The 17,950-nt window shown below is 39.1% G+C and overlaps 7 protein-coding genes across 7 annotated transcripts; 3 read left to right on the top strand and 4 right to left on the bottom strand.

The window, feature by feature from the left end:
- Positions 1 to 228: 228 nt before the first annotated feature.
- Positions 229 to 810, bottom strand: L201_005258 (uncharacterized protein; the record flags this gene model as incomplete). The annotated part of the gene is made up of 4 exons (XM_066220991.1): positions 229 to 390; positions 457 to 471; positions 557 to 612; positions 675 to 810. 4 exons carry the CDS (start codon positions 808 to 810, stop codon positions 229 to 231), a joined length of 369 nt encoding a protein of 122 aa, XP_066077088.1.
- Positions 811 to 1,471: 661 nt separating this feature from the next.
- L201_005257 (uncharacterized protein) lies at positions 1,472 to 2,803 on the top strand (the record flags this gene model as incomplete). The annotated part of the gene is made up of 5 exons (XM_066220990.1): positions 1,472 to 1,744; positions 1,864 to 2,084; positions 2,217 to 2,408; positions 2,494 to 2,577; positions 2,680 to 2,803. The coding sequence occupies 5 exons, from the start codon at positions 1,472 to 1,474 to the stop codon at positions 2,801 to 2,803; spliced, it is 894 nt and encodes a 297-aa protein (XP_066077087.1).
- A 358-nt stretch (positions 2,804 to 3,161) lies between these two features.
- On the bottom strand, positions 3,162 to 5,069 carry L201_005256 (uncharacterized protein; the record flags this gene model as incomplete). Its single annotated transcript, XM_066220989.1, has 7 exons — positions 3,162 to 3,476; positions 3,549 to 4,066; positions 4,156 to 4,369; positions 4,424 to 4,576; positions 4,633 to 4,667; positions 4,730 to 4,797; positions 4,864 to 5,069. 7 exons carry the CDS (start codon positions 5,067 to 5,069, stop codon positions 3,162 to 3,164), a joined length of 1,509 nt encoding a protein of 502 aa, XP_066077086.1.
- Positions 5,070 to 5,826: 757 nt separating this feature from the next.
- Positions 5,827 to 7,530, top strand: L201_005255 (uncharacterized protein; the record flags this gene model as incomplete). Its single annotated transcript, XM_066220988.1, has 9 exons — positions 5,827 to 6,028; positions 6,075 to 6,137; positions 6,193 to 6,212; positions 6,268 to 6,532; positions 6,583 to 6,609; positions 6,667 to 6,780; positions 6,829 to 6,971; positions 7,021 to 7,245; positions 7,300 to 7,530. The coding sequence occupies 9 exons, from the start codon at positions 5,827 to 5,829 to the stop codon at positions 7,528 to 7,530; spliced, it is 1,290 nt and encodes a 429-aa protein (XP_066077085.1).
- A 946-nt stretch (positions 7,531 to 8,476) lies between these two features.
- On the top strand, positions 8,477 to 10,183 carry L201_005254 (uncharacterized protein; the record flags this gene model as incomplete). Its single annotated transcript, XM_066220987.1, has 7 exons — positions 8,477 to 8,527; positions 8,634 to 8,962; positions 9,118 to 9,206; positions 9,279 to 9,377; positions 9,451 to 9,644; positions 9,796 to 9,888; positions 9,974 to 10,183. The coding sequence occupies 7 exons, from the start codon at positions 8,477 to 8,479 to the stop codon at positions 10,181 to 10,183; spliced, it is 1,065 nt and encodes a 354-aa protein (XP_066077084.1).
- Positions 10,184 to 10,662: 479 nt separating this feature from the next.
- L201_005253 (uncharacterized protein) lies at positions 10,663 to 13,534 on the bottom strand (the record flags this gene model as incomplete). Its single annotated transcript, XM_066220986.1, has 14 exons — positions 10,663 to 11,110; positions 11,191 to 11,281; positions 11,338 to 11,375; positions 11,432 to 11,507; positions 11,571 to 11,742; positions 11,811 to 11,831; positions 11,895 to 12,026; positions 12,087 to 12,178; positions 12,250 to 12,284; positions 12,353 to 12,443; positions 12,504 to 12,661; positions 12,723 to 12,947; positions 13,040 to 13,075; positions 13,143 to 13,534. The coding sequence occupies 14 exons, from the start codon at positions 13,532 to 13,534 to the stop codon at positions 10,663 to 10,665; spliced, it is 2,007 nt and encodes a 668-aa protein (XP_066077083.1).
- Positions 13,535 to 14,112: 578 nt separating this feature from the next.
- On the bottom strand, positions 14,113 to 16,014 carry L201_005252 (uncharacterized protein; the record flags this gene model as incomplete). Its single annotated transcript, XM_066220985.1, has 6 exons — positions 14,113 to 14,646; positions 14,721 to 15,020; positions 15,102 to 15,285; positions 15,355 to 15,451; positions 15,524 to 15,696; positions 15,773 to 16,014. 6 exons carry the CDS (start codon positions 16,012 to 16,014, stop codon positions 14,113 to 14,115), a joined length of 1,530 nt encoding a protein of 509 aa, XP_066077082.1.
- Between the last annotated feature and the right edge of the window lie 1,936 nt (positions 16,015 to 17,950).

Below are 17,950 nucleotides of genomic sequence, written 5' to 3'. Positions count from 1 at the left end.
ATGCTGATATCAACTTATGCATTGGGGATGATCACATTGTATGCGTTCTGGAAGATAAGATGAAAACATTCACAGAAAAAGTCTGCATGCATAGGCAAAGTAAGTGTGTCAAGTAGAATCCTTAGATCGCTACTATTGGATCTTATAAAAACAGTGGAAACTAAATCTCCCTCACACGCGATGACCCAAAAGACCATTCAATTTGCCTTCTTGCTATGGATATACAGCTTATTTCTCTTTCATAATCTCATCGATTCTACCCATCAAGTACTTTACTACACCTTCTGGACCACCTTGAGCTTGTAATCCTGTAGGAGCAGCATGGGTTTTGATTCCGGGTATAGTTTCTTTAGCTATTTTTTGTATTTCCTCTTGCTGTTCAGGTGTCCACTGATGGTAGGATGTAAACCATCAGTATATGTCAAATTAAGTTGTGGATTATCAAGTGATACTGACCATAGATGCGCAGAACTGTAGTTTGTTGTTACTATCTTCATCAGCTACGACTCGACATATTGGAAGGATTTTGGTATCGGCCGATAAAAAGAGGACTCACCAAAATACCTGGAGGGGGTTGTATAGATTTAAGTAAAGGTGCAACACCTTCTATAGCTGACACAACAAACTCTTGATAGTCAGGATGATGTAGGTCATTGTTGATTGACATGACTTACTGATAGAGTTTCCAGCATGAACTATGTTATACTTGTCTTTGACATTCTCAATCACGGTACCTATTACTTTCTTCGCTCTTTCAGGTACAGTATTGACTGATACCAAGTTTATCGGTGTGTTTTGCGATGATGACATTTGACGGAGAGGTATCGGTAGAACTGACTTGTAAGTTGTCAATCTTTGTATAGAGAGTGAAGGCAACATTGGAGACGGGAGATAGTCATACAATTCAGGTCAAAAGCAAACGTTAACAGGACGGTCATCCATCATGATAACCTATAAATATATATATACTTCATCCCCTATCTTGTATGATCGGACCGGTGTTTATTTTGGGCTGTTTCAATGACCCGAGCATGTGACCAACATTGATGTATCAAGTGGATATCCTATCCTCTTCACTTGTTTGTTATTGTTCTCACTCTTCTCAAGATATGCCCCAAAATTGCCTCTCCTACAACTTCTAGCATACAAGTTTGGATTGAGCATGCATCTTCCTGTAGATATGGGTACTCTCGGAATGTAGGTACAGTAGCTTGATTATGGATGAGGGGGTATGCGGGGAGAGTGAAGAAGAACGGTCAAATCCGATGGTCAATTAGGAAGATCAGCTCAAATCACGTCACTGAAAACAAAGGATCAATAAAGATCCCCTTTAAACCTGTCCTCCGTTTTGACGAGAATCCAAACTCTTCCTCAATTTTACACCTTTTCTGTTTTTTCAGTAGGAATGGTCTCTCGTACCGTGGGAACCAGATCGATCAACTTTATAACACATACCAAATCATCAAGAACGATGTCATATTTCACGAGATTAGTACGATTCATACCTAAAAGTTCTGCTTCTTCAACAACGGCAACAGTAACTCCTCTAATAGGTGAACCTGTAGATCCTAAATTAGATGTCGGCTTAGCATCATATGATTCAAAACATGTAGAAGTGGAAGTTTACTCGGGTCCATCTATCTTGAACCCTGGAGAGAAAACAGGTAAGAAGGAATTGGTTGATAGACTGTTAAGTCCTTTAGCACAAAGTGAAGTTGGAACAATTAGGTGTATAGGGTTGAATGTAAGTGAACATGTCTCAATCACATATGAGTCCTTTATACCTTTCAACTCAGGTCAGCTCCACTGTGATGACGATATGGTGGAAAATGTTTCGCTGATTTCTTACTCGTATTGCATTAGTATGTAAATCACGCCAGAGAAGTTAACATGCCAATTCCAACTACGCCAACACTATTTATGAAACCTTCAACTTCTTTAGCTGATCCACATCCTGAACCCACCATCATACCCAAATCATTTGTTAAAGATAATGCAGCAGATTACGAAGCCGAAGTAGCTATTGTTATTGGTAAAGAAGCTAAAAATGTTTCGGAGGAGGATGCTTTGGATTATCTCCTTGGGTAAGTTTGGGCCTTCTTCTTTCCATTTGATCGCACTGTATCACATTCGATCCTCCTTTCAAACACTATGAATCGTAAATGAGAACAAATGATATCAGTTATGCTAAGGTAATTCTGTTTACTATGTAATAGTATAACAGCAGCAAATGACGTATCATCGAGAGAAGCGCAATTTGCACAATCTCAATGGAGTTATTCAAAATCATTTGATGGTGCATGTCCGATTGGACCTGCTATAGTACACAAAGATCAGATTTCAAAATTATCAGAAGTGCAAATTTCAGGAATATTGAATGGTAATACGGTTCAAGATAGTAAACTTGAGTAAGTAATTTTGATTCCACCGTTGTATGCAGTTGAGAAATACTTGATTAGCATACTAAATCTAGATTGGATATTTCATCTTTAGCGACTTGATTTTTTCGATACCCAAGATTATATCATTCTTATCTCAAGGAACAACTTTACAGCCTGGAACTATTATCATTACTGGGTGAGTTCCCCTTTACACTTTTAAGAAGAAGAAAAATGGAACATCAATAGTAGCGTTTCTGTTGTCGAATATAGCTAAACATTGTTTATGCACTATAAACAGTACACCAGCTGGAGTTGGATGGACAGCAAAACCAAGAATTACTTTGAAAGATGGTGATGAATTCAGAGTATTTGTATCTCATGGTGTTGGAACTTTGATCAATAAGATCGTAGAAGAGAAATAGTCAAATTGGAATAGCATCATCGTTCCCCATAAGCACCTATCAAGTACAGTACATATGACCAAGAGGGAGATGCCGATGATTCGACGTTCATAAAATGATGAGAAAAAGGTTTACACCTTTGAACGCATAATTCTTATTTACGTTCATTATAACGGGTCACAACCTTTGCATAAAAGAAACTACCTGTTTATATGTTACAGAAATGAAAACTACCAAATACATATGCCATACATCCGGAAACCGTGTTCCCTGCCCTCAAACTGAATAAAATAATTTAGTGATAATACTACCACATTTTACACTTCCACTCATCATAAACACCATGTGATACACTTCTCCCAAGATCTTCTCCTAACATTTAGATCGAATACTTATAATCTGGATTTTGTAAATCTGTAAGATCCTCAAAAGCGTGAAGATTGGCTTGAGCATCACCTTCACCACGTAAGTTACGCTCAGCTTCTCTTTTAGCGTTTCTTCGGACTAGCATCGTACGAGTTGCGAGCGCGAGTAAGATATAGGTAGCGTAAAGACCAAGGTGAATGTATAATGAAGGTAAATATCTAGGTTTCCAATCATCCCAGAAAAGTTGAGGTGAGACTGCATTTCCAGCTCCCCAAGCCATGAAGGTAGTTGCGTATGCTATAGATTTTTTGGTTTGTCCAGCGATATTCTATCAATCAAAGGAAAAATCAGCCATGGGGTAACATTATTGATTTCAATAATTGAATTCAGGTTGACTTACTCTACTGAGAACAACTGAAGTAGCAGTATTACAAGCACCAAAGAATTGAAGTAAGAGGAAAGCGATCATGAGACCGACTCTAGTTTTGTCTGAAGGAGGTACTGAAACAATAACGATTGTACCAATCATATTTAAAAGAGTGAAAGCAATCATCGTGAAAAAAGTTTGTTCATATTTTTGTTGAAGATATGCCATAAGGAAATAAGCTGATACACCAACGGCTGATACAGGAATTTTTAAAAGTTGACTTGTAGCGACATCAAAACCAAATGCTCTATTAATCAATAAAGCACTAAATTTACCTACACCACCAATGACTAAAGTTTGACAAAATGTCAATGCAAATAAAGCGTAAACTTGTGGATCTTTAGCTGTTTCCCATGCTTGTTCAGATTTCCATATTTTTTGTTTTATACCTTGATTATTTGATCTAACTCTTTCAACAAATTTGGTTTTCAATTCTTCAACTGCCCATCTTGCTCGGGTTGGTGAATCAGGAAGTAACAAGAATACAGCAACTACATGTGTGGTTGAAAGTTAGCTTATATATACATAAAAACTTGCATACATATATTAAGACAAACAACGGTGATTTTGCATGACTTACTAGTTGCAATAGCTGAAATACAAGCAGCAGTCAGAAGAAGATACTGCCAACTCTTCAAACCACCAGCATGGTTGTTGCGAACATGGTAGAAACCGAAACCCATCACTGACTGGAGACAAGTGGACAAAGAAGTAAATGAATGCCAGACAGCTGAGATGACTGCTTGCTCGCTACTGAGATACCATTGAACCATTATGGTAACCAAACATGGGTTCTACGTATACCTTATCAGCATGGCTGATAATGTTTGAAATACCAATCTACTCACGAAAGATGCTTCGAAGAAACCAAGAAGAGCTCGATTAGCCAAAATTGGGGGAACACTCAAAGTGAATGTTAACCAGAATGCAAGACCAGTCCAAATAAGCATTGATCCAGCCAAAACTTTGGCGACGGGGAATCTTCGAATAAGTTGTGATGCCTACAATATATAGCCTTCGTCAGTCTGAAGTCAGTTTGATAGACTAAGCAACTTACCACAGGGTTACCAGCGACAAGACCAATCCATAAAACTGTACTGGTAAGAGCGTAGTCTTGACCAGTTGCATTGACATCTTCAACCATCCCATAATACTGATTGGACTAGTTGCACCTTTATCCATAGCTTGAGCAAAATAAGCCAAACATAAAAGAGGTAGGATCCTGGTAGGGATAGAATAACAGGGATAAGTGATACTGTATTCCCTGCATTTATCAAATTCAACTCACCGTCTGTCGATCATTCGTTTAAGTCTTTTGTTTTCTGCTTCATCAATGATTATAGTATTATCGATATAAGGAGCAGCTTCAGTATCATTGATCTTCTCAACATTGACATTCTTTATATTTCCAATTTGATCATCTTGTCCTTTGGAATCAACCCAAGTTGATACATCCTGTTTGGAAGGATCATGATTGACAGTTGGTAGTGACATGTTTGTGATGATTCGGTGATTGCCTTGGTGTTAGATTACGATGAGAAGATGGGCTATTTTGTGGAGAATACATTGACCGCTTTTTATACCTTTGCTGACTTGATATGGGGCATTTGTGGGACCCTTCATCTCGATCATAGATTACACTTATCAATTTACTTTGTAAAGCACGGGCCGATGTGGATCTACAACGGTCCGCAGTGGATTGATCAAGTAGATCTATGTCAATGATGAATGCCAAGACTGTCTTCATGAGATACAAAGGGTATATATCATGACCACTGACTGTGTTAGATTGAAGCAACATGTGATTAGATATCTAAGTACAAATACGTTATGACCTTCATATAATATCAATTAGACATAAAAATGCCAAGAACAGTATCCACTTTTAATGTAACAGTACATACGAAGCGGTATCCACCGAGGAATGCCAAGAGATAAGATTAAAGTGGATCTTTTTCCATCGATTATAGCTTTAATTCTCCATGATTAGAACAGAAAGATTACTATATTACTATATTTGTCATATTATACATATCATATCAGATCAAGTATCCACCAAGATGGGCACGTCAAGTGGATATCAAAGGAGAATTTGCGGATTAGATAGCACTTGATGTGATCTCTCTAATATAATCAACGATATAAGGAGTGAAGATGATGGCGCTTTAGATAGAACTATCAACAATCACCCATTCCTGTTGCAACTCGACGTCAACAGACATTTTTCAAGCGCACTCAATTGATAAAGATAATGGTTCTACAAATTACAGAAGACAATCGACAGACAGCCAGTGCTCTCCTCACAGCAGATGGATTCGAAGAGCTGACACCTTCTCCTGCCTTCGACTATCGGAAATATGAGCTGAATCAAGATGAGGCTGAGAGGAAACTCGCTTTGCTCATAAAGGGTATGACCGAGGTTGCTGATAAGACTGGTCGATTTGTCTATCAACGTGAGTCTTATACCAAGCAGTGGTCAGTACTGACACATAACCACAGTCCCGGATGGTAGAATTATCGATACTTGCACATATCACAGGTGGGAATGGCCTCAAGCTATAGGTGAGTAGTCAACGTCCCTACCTATCACTTTAAGCCAAGCTAACTTTAGATGTAGGAATGAATGGACTGTTTGACGTAAGGTTTTTCATAATAAAGTTGTTGCAAGTACATTCGCTGAAGTCAACAATAGTATTACCACCTCAAATCAACTACAGACCCTTCTTCACTTACTGCTAAGCATACACTCGCACTTATGAAAGAATGGTACCATCAACGTGTCAAAGAGGGAATACCGCCCAAGAACATCAACTCCATGGCTGTGATGTACAGTGTCGCTTGTCTTGTAGATCTAGACAGGCAACGCGGTAAAGGCTCAATTCTAGATGATGAGTGGAGGGAACGATTTGAAGCATGGATTGATGAATGGGCAGAGTGGATCATGAATGAATTGCCGAGTGAGTCCACATCAAATCTCACGGTGATTATAGCTAATACTGAAATGTAGGAACACCACAGGGAGGGTTCCAGCATGGTAAGCAGATCTATCGCATCAATAGCTATATCTCCCAGCTGACACCTTCTTATTTAGTGACCTTCCGTCTACCTAATGAAGGACAACTATGGGATGACACTTTAATGATGACTGTCATCCCTCTCACAAAAATTGGATTACTTTTGAACCGACCCAAATACATAGAAGAAGGTATGTAAGCCAGATCTACCGAAAGGTAACGCTGACGGTCATTGACAGCCAAATATCAATTCCTTCTCCATACTCAATACCTCATGGACGAGGTGTCCGGATTTTGGTTTCACGCTTGGAAATTTGATGATGATCCTGGACCAAGTGGTGCCCACTCCTCCGATGCTCTATGGGCGAGAGGAAACTGTTGGGTATGTGACATCTTCATGCAAATATCCAAACCAGCTGACAGTCCGTTAGATAACCTTAGCAATACCGATGTTTATTGAACTTACGGGGTTATCACCTTCCGATCCATTTCATCGTATGCTAGTATCCACACTTCGTCGGCAGGTTGATGCTTTGATCCCACTTCAAGACACTAAAAGTGGGTTATGGCGTACGTTGCTGGATGATCCTACAAGTTATATTGAGACCAGTGGTTCAGCTGGATTTGTAGGAGGTATTCTCATGGGAATACGATTAGTGGGTTTTTCACTATTTCATTTCGATAACAATGAAAGCTGATGATGGAAATAGGGTATTCTTGAGGAAGAAAAGTATTTGAATATGGCATTATCTGGTCTTAAAGCATGTTTGGCACAAGTTACACCTTCAGGTCAAGTAGGAAATGTTTCTAAAGGTACTCCTGCTGGCAAAAATCGTGACTTTTACAAAGGTATACCTAGAATGGGTATGGTCTATGGGAATAGTTTACTGATTGTTGCGTTAGTTCAGTGGATGAGATTGAATAATGTTGGGGATGCTTGAAAGTCCTGTAGTAGAAATGCAATCATGGTTACAGTATTATACACAGAAAGAAAGAATTGCGATGTTTGGCCAAGAAACAAGGTGAAAGTTCGACCTACTATATAGTAAATACATGCTAAAGAGTAGCGGGCCTGCTTTCGCTGAGGCTGTAAGATGGGTTACAAATCACGAAAGAGATAGATTGGTCTTTAGGTTATAAGAAGATAGAGATTCAAAAGATTCAACAGATGAAATTGGTGTTTGGGAAGCTCTCAAAATGGTTATTTACGATACAAAAACTTGGTTACTTTGTGTTGTACTTCAGCTAGACTGTGTGCTCGATCTGTTGCTGCTTCACTTACAAACTTCTTCCCGGTCATAGTCAACAGTCTAGGTTTCATAGGTTAAGTTAATCAACAGGATATTCGTTGGAGCGTAAGGTGAAAATGTGTTTTTAATTTTCCACTCAAGCAATGCATGGTAAGATACTATGTGATGCATATCGACTTGAATCAACAGCCTGATCCAATCTGCATGCATATGTACTGTACCCATCTGCTTCAGACATACATGCATGAAAGCAAACAGACCATCATTATCGTGATGTCCATACACAACTATTACCAACGGATCTCCGTAAATGAGTCGTTCCGCGTGATCGATTAATTTATTGACGTTATATAATTTTGGGATTTTCCAACTTTTTTCAACCAAAACATAGACTCGTCATAACTGTTCAATCCGCATTTAGATCAATATTGACTATATCTTACTGCTTACACTTCACATACTTTCCAAATTGTGTACTTGAATCATCAGCAGCTAGAGAGACAAGGATTAAGGTACATTCATCGACATAATCTGATCTCAAATCGTAACTTGTACAGATCAAGCTCAAGGAGAAAAACGACTTCGTATTCATCACCTTTATCTTTGTATTCAGCTTGTCACATAACCCTCAGACAACATGGCTGCTTCTCCGTCAGCCTCACCAAGTTTTTTTGGTGATATATCAGTGGTATGTACAATCTTCTTATCCTTTTAGATCTTTTCTCATGAGTTTTTAAGGTAAATCAATCAGCTTGCCATGCGACTAACCATTATATTTCATTTGATAATATTAGGATCATGCAGTAGCTGGTTTTGGTGCTGGAACAGTTGCTACCCTGGTAATGCATCCATTAGATTTAGTTAAAGTCAGATTTCAACTTGCCGACAGTACTTCATCTTCTTCTTCATCATCTCCAGCAGCAGCATCATCTTCAACATCCACGATACTAGCATATAATTCGAAAACAACATTACCTCATCATGTACAAAAGCCAAGATTCGGTACAGGTGTATATACAGCTTTAAAAGATGCTGTTCAGGTCGACGGTTGGAAAGGTTTATATAGAGGTTTAGGTCCTAATTTAGTTGGTGGAGCTGGGAGTTGGGGGTTATATTTTCTATTGTGAGTCGATAAGGGAAAGATCGTTCTTAAAGAATAGGCGGTGATGAAGTTGAGATTGCTCGCTAAAATGAAAGAGGGAAATTATAATGCTGCAGACCTGCATCTGTATCAGCACTAGAACGGGGTTGAGCTAATAATTCTTTACGACGACATAGCTACAATATGATAAAGAAGCAAATGCAAGGTGGTGATCCAAATTATCGCACATCAAGTGGGCAGCATCTTTTAGCGGCGGCTGAAGCCAGTAAGTAGTGGGGTTTGGCATGATCTGACGCAATATACAAATCACTGACATGAGGACTCAATCATTACATAGGTGCTGTAACAGCCATGTTAACGAATCCAATATGGGTAGTAAAGACAAGGGTATTTGGAACCGCTAAGCATGATTCAGCAGCTTATAGAGGTTTATGGGGTAAGTCCAGGATTTCACCAAACATTGTTATTTAGCATCATATGCTGATTAATATTTTTTGTTGCCCGTATAGACGGTCTCACATCGATATATCGTACAGAAGGTCTTAGGGGTCTATATAAAGGTTCATTATTAGCTTTAGTAGGGGTATCTAATGGTTCAATACAGTTTGCAACCTATGAAGAGATTAAAAGGCGTAGAGCGGATTTAAAGAAAAAAAGATTCGCTAAAGAAGGTCGAGAATGGAAAACGGAGGATGAGAAATTGGTGAGTACGGGATGTCCCATCGCTTGAAACAGCGCTTGCGATCATTATACTCCCCATGGCCGAATGCGCCACCAATTGACTCATTCGTCCTGTATCGAAGTCCTCTAGTTGACGTATTTCGATTCTCTAATCATTGCTTCATCTCTCTAAGTCAAATACAGAGTACATCCTTGCATCAGGATCCTCAAAATTAGTCGCCATCGCTCTTACATACCCATATCAAGTGATAAGAGCAAGGATACAGGTGAGTTTACTCTAATGTTTTTCTTTCCTATTTACCTTGTCATTCTTCAGTACATCACCATCCTCTTAACGTTGATTTTTCCTAGAACGCTACACCGACAACAGCTGTACCAAAATTAACGATACCTTCTGTCATCTCATCAATATACAAATATGAAGGTTTATTAGCATTTTATAAAGGTTTAGGTACAAATGCATTAAGAATTTTACCTGGAACATGTACAACTTTTGTGGTTTATGAGAATTTAGTTTGGGCTTTTAGATCTTTGGCTTTGAAAAACCAAGAATTGAAATAGTTTCATATATATCAAGCTGAATTTAGTATAAGGGAAGAAACCTATCTTGTTAGATAAAATATTCATTCAATACTGAGAAGCGCACAAGCATATTCAGTTGTGTTGAACTTCAACCAGCTTTAGAGAGGATCAACGAAATCGAATCATTGGGCACATAATGGAAAATTCGGATATACAGATATCCTTTCATAGCGATCAAAATAACATATATTGTAAAATTACCTGTAAGCATATATTAGTCAGTACAACAGCATTTTTTGGTCAATATAGAGACGAAGAAGGAGGATCGGTATATCATATGCATAATTACAACAATCTATATAGTCCATTCCATTCTATATTTGGGTATCAGAGTCTTAAGTGGGTATATCACATATGGCGGGACTGAATTGAGAAACTGGATAGCGGCAATGGGTAGTCGAATATCGAAAACAACCTTGCGGTGACGGTGTTTACTGATTATACTGGCCTCTCTACGTTTAATCCTCATCTTCACTATCTGAATCATCACTATCACTATCACTATCATCATCTTGTTTGCTTGGCTCCCCATCGTCTTTATCTTCTTCTTCTGCTTTTCCTTGCGATGATTGCTTGTCCAAAACTAAATCTTCACCTTTTTCAGGTATGACTTTATTCGCGGTATGTTCATTCAGATCACCAACTTCGGCGATTACATCACCTTCTTGAGGAATAGGTTCATTTGATTTCGGATTGTAGTTACATTCTTTCTCGAAATTGATATTACCGATTAATTCTTTCATCGAATTAACAAATTCATCGAATGAACATAAACCTTCATCATTTTCTAAACATCCTTTTATACCTGTTAAAGGTACAACAGCATCGTTTAAAATGATTCGTATTTTCTTTTCACCGGAACATGTTAATACTTGAACTTGTAAGTTGGTAGCGAATGGCATGATTCTGATCACCGGACAGATTAAATTAGCGGTCAATCCAGAAAATGCTCGAAACTCCTCTGATGCTTGATTGAGAATACTTACTTTGATGCAATGAACGATCTGTGTTTAGGGATATGGTCGGTAGGAAGATCCCCAGTTTCAGCAAAGGTGGTGAGATTCATGGTTGGTAGCACTATGGAATGATGTTAGCTATATGGTCACCCGCGGGATATATAAGTTTTAGCTTACTTAGAGCAAATTGTGTATCATGACAAAAATCGACATATCTGAATTGAAATATGCATAAGCAGAGCCCATGATCATGATTAAAGACAAGACTCACAAAGGATCGTTAAGGGGGAACTGAACATCATTGTGGAAAGTTGAATTTACGGTTGAATTGAATTCAGTCAATCGAGCTAAAGAAGAATGCAGTTCGCGGTCAGACAATTATGCTACAATTCCTGAACATGGCGACTTACTCTTAGTAAGTCTCGAAGTCAACTCTTGCAGCCACCCAACGCCTTGAGCTTTGGCAGGAGCATATCCGAATGATTGAGCATACCACCAATAAAGATCACTTCTGTATTCGAAACCTTTCCATTCTTTCTGGGTAAAGAGATCACAGAAAGAGGAGTAACCAAGAGCAACGGTCTACATGAAGAGGTAGACGATCAGTATGTAAGAACGGATACCCTCCTACGCTCATGTTGCGGACTCACCTCATATGCACACGTTTCCATCTAGTACAGCGATAAAGATCAGTATTATCCTGTAATCTTTGAAGCAAAAAATAGTCAACTCACCATATCTTTGGCATCTTTGATTGTGAGTTCATAACCTTCAATCATTCCTTGCAATCTCTTTTGCGCATCTTTGAGGAATACATTATCCCACTCAGCCAATTTAGTCTTATAATCAACTCCAAGAGCCCGACACTGATATACGATGGTTTCAGCTAATCATCCGCCTAATATTCTCATACGAATATCGCTTACAGTGTTCCATGGTGCTAAAGAGTTATTGAATCCAGGAGCTTCTATAGATACTTCCAGATTATATTGGTCTTCAGCAGGAATTCCAAAGAATCCTACGTCAAAGAAATTATCAATAAGCGAGCTGTATGAGATACACATGCGAAAAGTAAGGCTTAAGGCTTACCAGCAGCGAAGTTTTGCGCAGATTTGAGCATTCGACTATAATGAGGAAACGCATACACACACTTAACTACAAAAGTTCTATAAGTGTTACGTCAAAAACTCACTCTTGACTTTCTGTTCTGAATACTGGTAATCTTCCTTTCATTTTGTTCAACAAAGATCCATACTTCACTCTAGCGGAAACACCGAGATTGACTAAAAAAGGGCAATTAGATTTTTTGTCCATGTGTTTCAAAAGCCAGTGATATGACTTACAAAGCTGACTTCGCCCGAAAGGAGTAAGGATTTCACTTGCTAAGAGGTATTCCCAATCATTCAAGAACTTCAAATCGCCTTTGGCTTTCCAATTTGACCTTGTGTTGGTTATTCGAGAAGCAAAAGCTGATGGTCCTTCAGGATAAGACGTAGGATACCTATGGATACAAGGATAAATATGGAGAAGTCGGTCTAAGATGCTTGATGAGCATGACTCACCTAGCACCATGTCTCTGCAGCCAATGCATTTGTTCTAATTCACATTGTTCCGGTATCAAACTACTTGTTTCAGGTAGACCGTGACTTGACACCGAATAAAATGGACTAAGGTTACCCCAATGTTGTATGATATTGAAGCCGTTCTTAGATTTCTCCGTTGGCGGTACAAGCGGATTGATATTGTTGTACATCGGAAGTGCAGGCGCAGTAGCGATGAGTGCGGCTCTGGACAAAGGATGGAAAAAGTGGTACCCTCAGCTGCCATAACTGGATCAACCCAAGATGCGATAAAGCGTATATGTGGGAGATTGACTTACTCTGCTCCAGTAGGTGTGGGTCCAGCATACCCAATACTATATGCTCAAGATTGGTTAGTTCTGAAGAAATGATGTATATGGGGCTAAGATGAGAATAGCTTACTCAGTAGGAAAAGCACCATGATCAGCTTTCTGCTTCAAAGGTAATATCTCATCTAACCAATCTTTCACATCAGGTGGGATTTGATCCCAATTTTTCACTTTTGCTAAACCATCTTTACCGAAATAACAACCTAATAAACCTAAACTGGGTAGAACGATGATAAGGGATAAACAAAAACATGATAAGAATTTACGAAATTGTGATCTTTTACGATTTATTTGTAATTGTCTATGTGGTGATGGGAAATATGGTTTATCATTTTGTTGTCCATGTAAGTTATTGTGGTCATCGTAAGAAGGCAATAATGGATCCGATGATTGAGATGCTGTTGACAATTCGTAATCTTCCTCTGCAAGTGGATCACCAGGTAGATGATGTTCGTACTTTGACATGGTTACCGAAGATCACCTATTGTATGTTTGGGTTGTTGGCAGAGTAAACTACAGGTTCAGCTGATGAGAGATGACGATCCAGGACACAGGGTCTGATGTACTTTCTCTCTGCTCTGATAATGATGTTGCTTCACTGTTAGACTCGAAGATGATGTATAAAAGGGATGAAGAAAACAGACAGAATTGATATATACATATATGATGAGAACAGGATTGAATGGCCAAGCACCATATATGTTACGAGTACTGAGGGGAAATCACGTGGCATGCTGGGCTACACATACAGTAGTGGCGTATCGCAAATAATCGTTTTCAACCTATCAAGATATCATATCTCTTTCTGCCGCATTGATATGGGATGCAATGCATAGCAATCTTGGATTTACATGTATGAGTTATAATTCATGCGTGGGATGATGCCAGTCTTTCCAAGTACAAAATATATAGAATTAATGCTCGGCATACCAATTTGATGTTGACTCCTTCCTTCTCCCCTCATCGTTCTTCTATAAACAAGCGACACATATCGAATCTACCTATATCATATCTTGCTATTCACTAATAATCTTATAAATCTCTTACAATTGATATCTGAACCCAGCATCGATTTGGAGTTGCGAAGGTCCATGAGGACCAAGCGATTCTCCTCTTTCGATCTTTGCATTTTGTCTTCTCAAGTAAAGATATAAGACGACAGCCATACCGACTCCTCCGGCAGCCGCGAATAAATCAACCATGAAGGCTGCGATATATCTTGGGGAATCGTAGTAGAGGTACGAGGTCCAAATATTTGGTGTATTACAGAGAGCATTGATCAAAGCGTAGACAATAGCTCTTTTGATGGCAGGACCAGTCATTGATGATGAAATCCATGATAAGATAACGGTTGAAGCTGAATAGAATGAGGATGGTAAAATACACATAGCCACGTATCTTGCAGCGGTGTTGGTCGTAGAGACGGCAATGATGTTACCAAGTACAGTGAAACACATGGGGATAGCAACGTGAAGGAATCGTTCGTTCATTCTATCGGAGTGCCAACCGTTGATGATAATGACGAAACAGCAAATGACGTATGGTGGACAAGTGATAGCGAGGGTGATTGTTCGGTTCTGCAAAGATGGTGCAGATTAGCGAGATGTCAGGGGGTTTTTGGACGACAATCTTAATGATTAGCTAAACTTACGAAACCTAGACCATTAACTACAACAGGGAAGAAGTTGGTTACTGAAGCGGCAATGAAGTCGAGCTGAAGCACGGCGCACAGTAACCAAGTCTTTGTATCATAAATAGCCATTTTGAAAGCTTCCCAAACACCAACTTCATCTGTTGAATCTTTTGAACCTCTATCTTCTTGCAATCTAAAGACTAATCTATCTCTTTCTTGATCTGTAACCCATCTGACGGTTTCTGGTCTATTGGGGATAAATGTTGCGAACACACCGGCTAAACCGACTGTCATTGCACCTTCAACGATGAATAACCACTAAATCAAAAACACACAAGAGATATCAGTATAGCGATCTCGATGTATTTGTTGCATATTCTATAGGTTGCGAGGACTTACTCTCCAGCCTTTTAACCCATGACTACCCTCTAATTCTAAAATAGCTAAGGCAAATAATCCACCAAATGCATTACCGATTTGAGATCCACTATAGAATAAAGCTGATCTTAAAGCCATCTGTTTCTTGGTGTAGAAACATGATACTAAGAAAATAGCACCGGGAAGGAAAGCAGCTTCGGCGAAACTGAAAGATGAAATGTTGAGTATCAGCTATTTGTAGTGTGTGCAGACAGTTATAAGACTTTCAACTCACCCAAGAATGACTCTACAGACGGCAAGACCAGCATAGGATTGGACTGCTCCAGTACATCCTGAAATCAAACCCCAAACGGCACACATGAAACAGATGTCTATGGAAGTAATATACATTATTATCAGCTACAAAGCATCTTGAAGTCGATTGATATTGATAAGTGACTTACAGATACCGGGATATTTGATTTTGGAAATTAACATATTTGATGGAATTTGTAAAGATACGTAACCAGCGAAAAGTACAGCAACACAAGTATTGTATTGGGTAGTTGTCATTCCTAAGTCTTTGGCTATACCGGCAATTTTTGCTGAACTGATATTTTGTCTATCAAGATAATTCCTATATTGCACAAAATATAACTTATCAACAATCCGTTCAAACCTTTCTACGTAATTACAGTCGTGTTGTAACTTACAAAATGTAAAGAGCCATTAACACAGGCATCATTAAAATATCGATTTTTCTTGTAATAGCTTTATCTAAAACAGCGGTTTCTTCTGCTGACATACCACGAAGTGATTCAGGCATATGAACTTCCAAGTGTCTATCAACATTGTCAACGCCTAGTTTCTCAGCGGCGAACCCATGTTTAGCATCTTCAGCTAATTCAACTTCATGAGAGAATGGTTTAAGGTCTTTTTCTTGATGAGCAGCCATTTTGAATGACCTGATCTGGTGTTTGTGTTTGATATGAATACGAGTAAAATTGAATCAAGATAATTTATTGTCGAATTGAGAGAACGAATCTAGAAAGGTATGAAGCAGAACTGGATACCTGCTTATCAAGTACAAAAGTAAAAGTAATAACGAAAAGAACACAAACGAGGGGGAGAAGAAAGAAAAACTCGCTTATCTCATTCCTTTTGGATCTTATATGATTTTTTTGCTAGTTCTCCATCAAAACAAAAAACGGAGAGAACAGGTAAAAGGCGGGGCTATGATGTTGCCCAAAGAATATTTCACGGAATTTACTATTTTGGTGTACAAACATATTAGCCGCTCCGCATACATCCCCCACTTTTGATTGTGGATGACAAAGAGAAACAAGGTTGCATACTGTAAAAAACATCATCATGTGTTTTTCATTTTGTATGGGATAAAAGGGAAATGACTTGATAGGGTTTAAGGAAGTAACGTAACCCTTGAAATCATCGGAACGGACGCCGGCGGACCAGAAAAAAGAAAATTAAGAAGATATTTCTGACTTTAGCGCGATCGATTACAGAATGAAGGGCAAGAAGGAAAGAAACGCTCAAGAAAAGAAAAAACCTTGTTACAGTTGTTTTGGCGTCGGGAGATACGACGATACTACTCCCCCACTTTTGATGTCAGCATACGATGCCGTCATTAACAGCTGAATTGTGATTTCATGCGGTCGTACATACACTTTTGTTATCTCTTTCCCCACTTTTGAACTTGCCGTAGAAAACATATATAAACAGAGAGTACGTAACTACAGACTTCATTGAACCAGCAAGTAGTATAACAGATGATAAGCCATAATTAACCGAGAACCATATTTGGAGGGTGGAGGACCACTCTTTCCCCATGTTAGCAATTGGATTCATTTCGCATGCTTATCGAAATTTGAAGGAGCTCAACAAAACTCGCTTGTTCCGTTATCCTGTATTGTTCAGGAAATGATGTGAGAACCTCGGTCCGAAAACACCATTCGTTCTCACTTAGTCTCGTCTCGGATCTTGAATGAAAACGATATGATTTGCTGTTGCTGTTAAATTCTGGTAAAAGTTATTGCAGACACGCTAGAACTGCTGTTCCCGAAGGTCAGGTACAGCCCCTTTTTCGGCAAGTACAGGTATTATAATTGTATCTTTTATTGCCCCTAAAACACTGTTTGTATGCATATGAGAGCTAGTCTTGGTCTCCTTAATTGTTCAGATTAGCGCGCCAAGTCAAACTCTTCAAGCGGCAACGAATACGTATACAAAGTAGAACAATCTGCAACAGGAGGAGAAATAGCCAAAGACAGCTGCAAACCCCTTCATCCCTTAATGAACGAATTTCGGAAATAAACTATTTTGTTGTTCGGAAAAACGAGGACATGCCGCGGGGTTATTTTCATGTTTTCCAAGTCGAGGAGAGCGTATCCTTGAATGTAATCCTCGCTGAGAGTAACACACGTTTACTTCATACCTCCTGTGGTGTCAAGGGTACATGCTTATTGTATGCACAGCAAGGTCAGCGCAGACCTTGACACCCCTCACACACCATTTATATGCGAGGTCGCTCATACCGTTAACGTCCGTTTGACCGTGATCACCCGCTCAATACCGAGTTTACCAAGAAATCAACAGAGAATTCTTCATTAACTGAGCTCGTCTATGATGATATTGCTGACACATGCAAGCCAAGAAAAGCTTACACCGATGTCTTTTCTGACCGAGGAGTGGTCGAAATGAAGAACAAAGACTTCTTTCGCGTAAGATTGTGACCTGGGTAATGAATCAACTCAATACATTCTTCCACATTGGCGGACTACTCAGCACCACAAGCCGGAAGCAGGATCCCTTCGATGATGGCCACACCATGTCTACCAGGACCAGAAATAGTTTCTCTTTAATTCACCTAACTT

Source organism: Kwoniella dendrophila, chromosome 7 (assembly GCF_036810415.1).
Source record: "Kwoniella dendrophila CBS 6074 chromosome 7, complete sequence".
Taxonomy (NCBI): Eukaryota; Fungi; Basidiomycota; class Tremellomycetes; order Tremellales; family Cryptococcaceae; genus Kwoniella; species Kwoniella dendrophila.
This window is presented reverse-complemented; position numbering and strand designations above follow the sequence as displayed.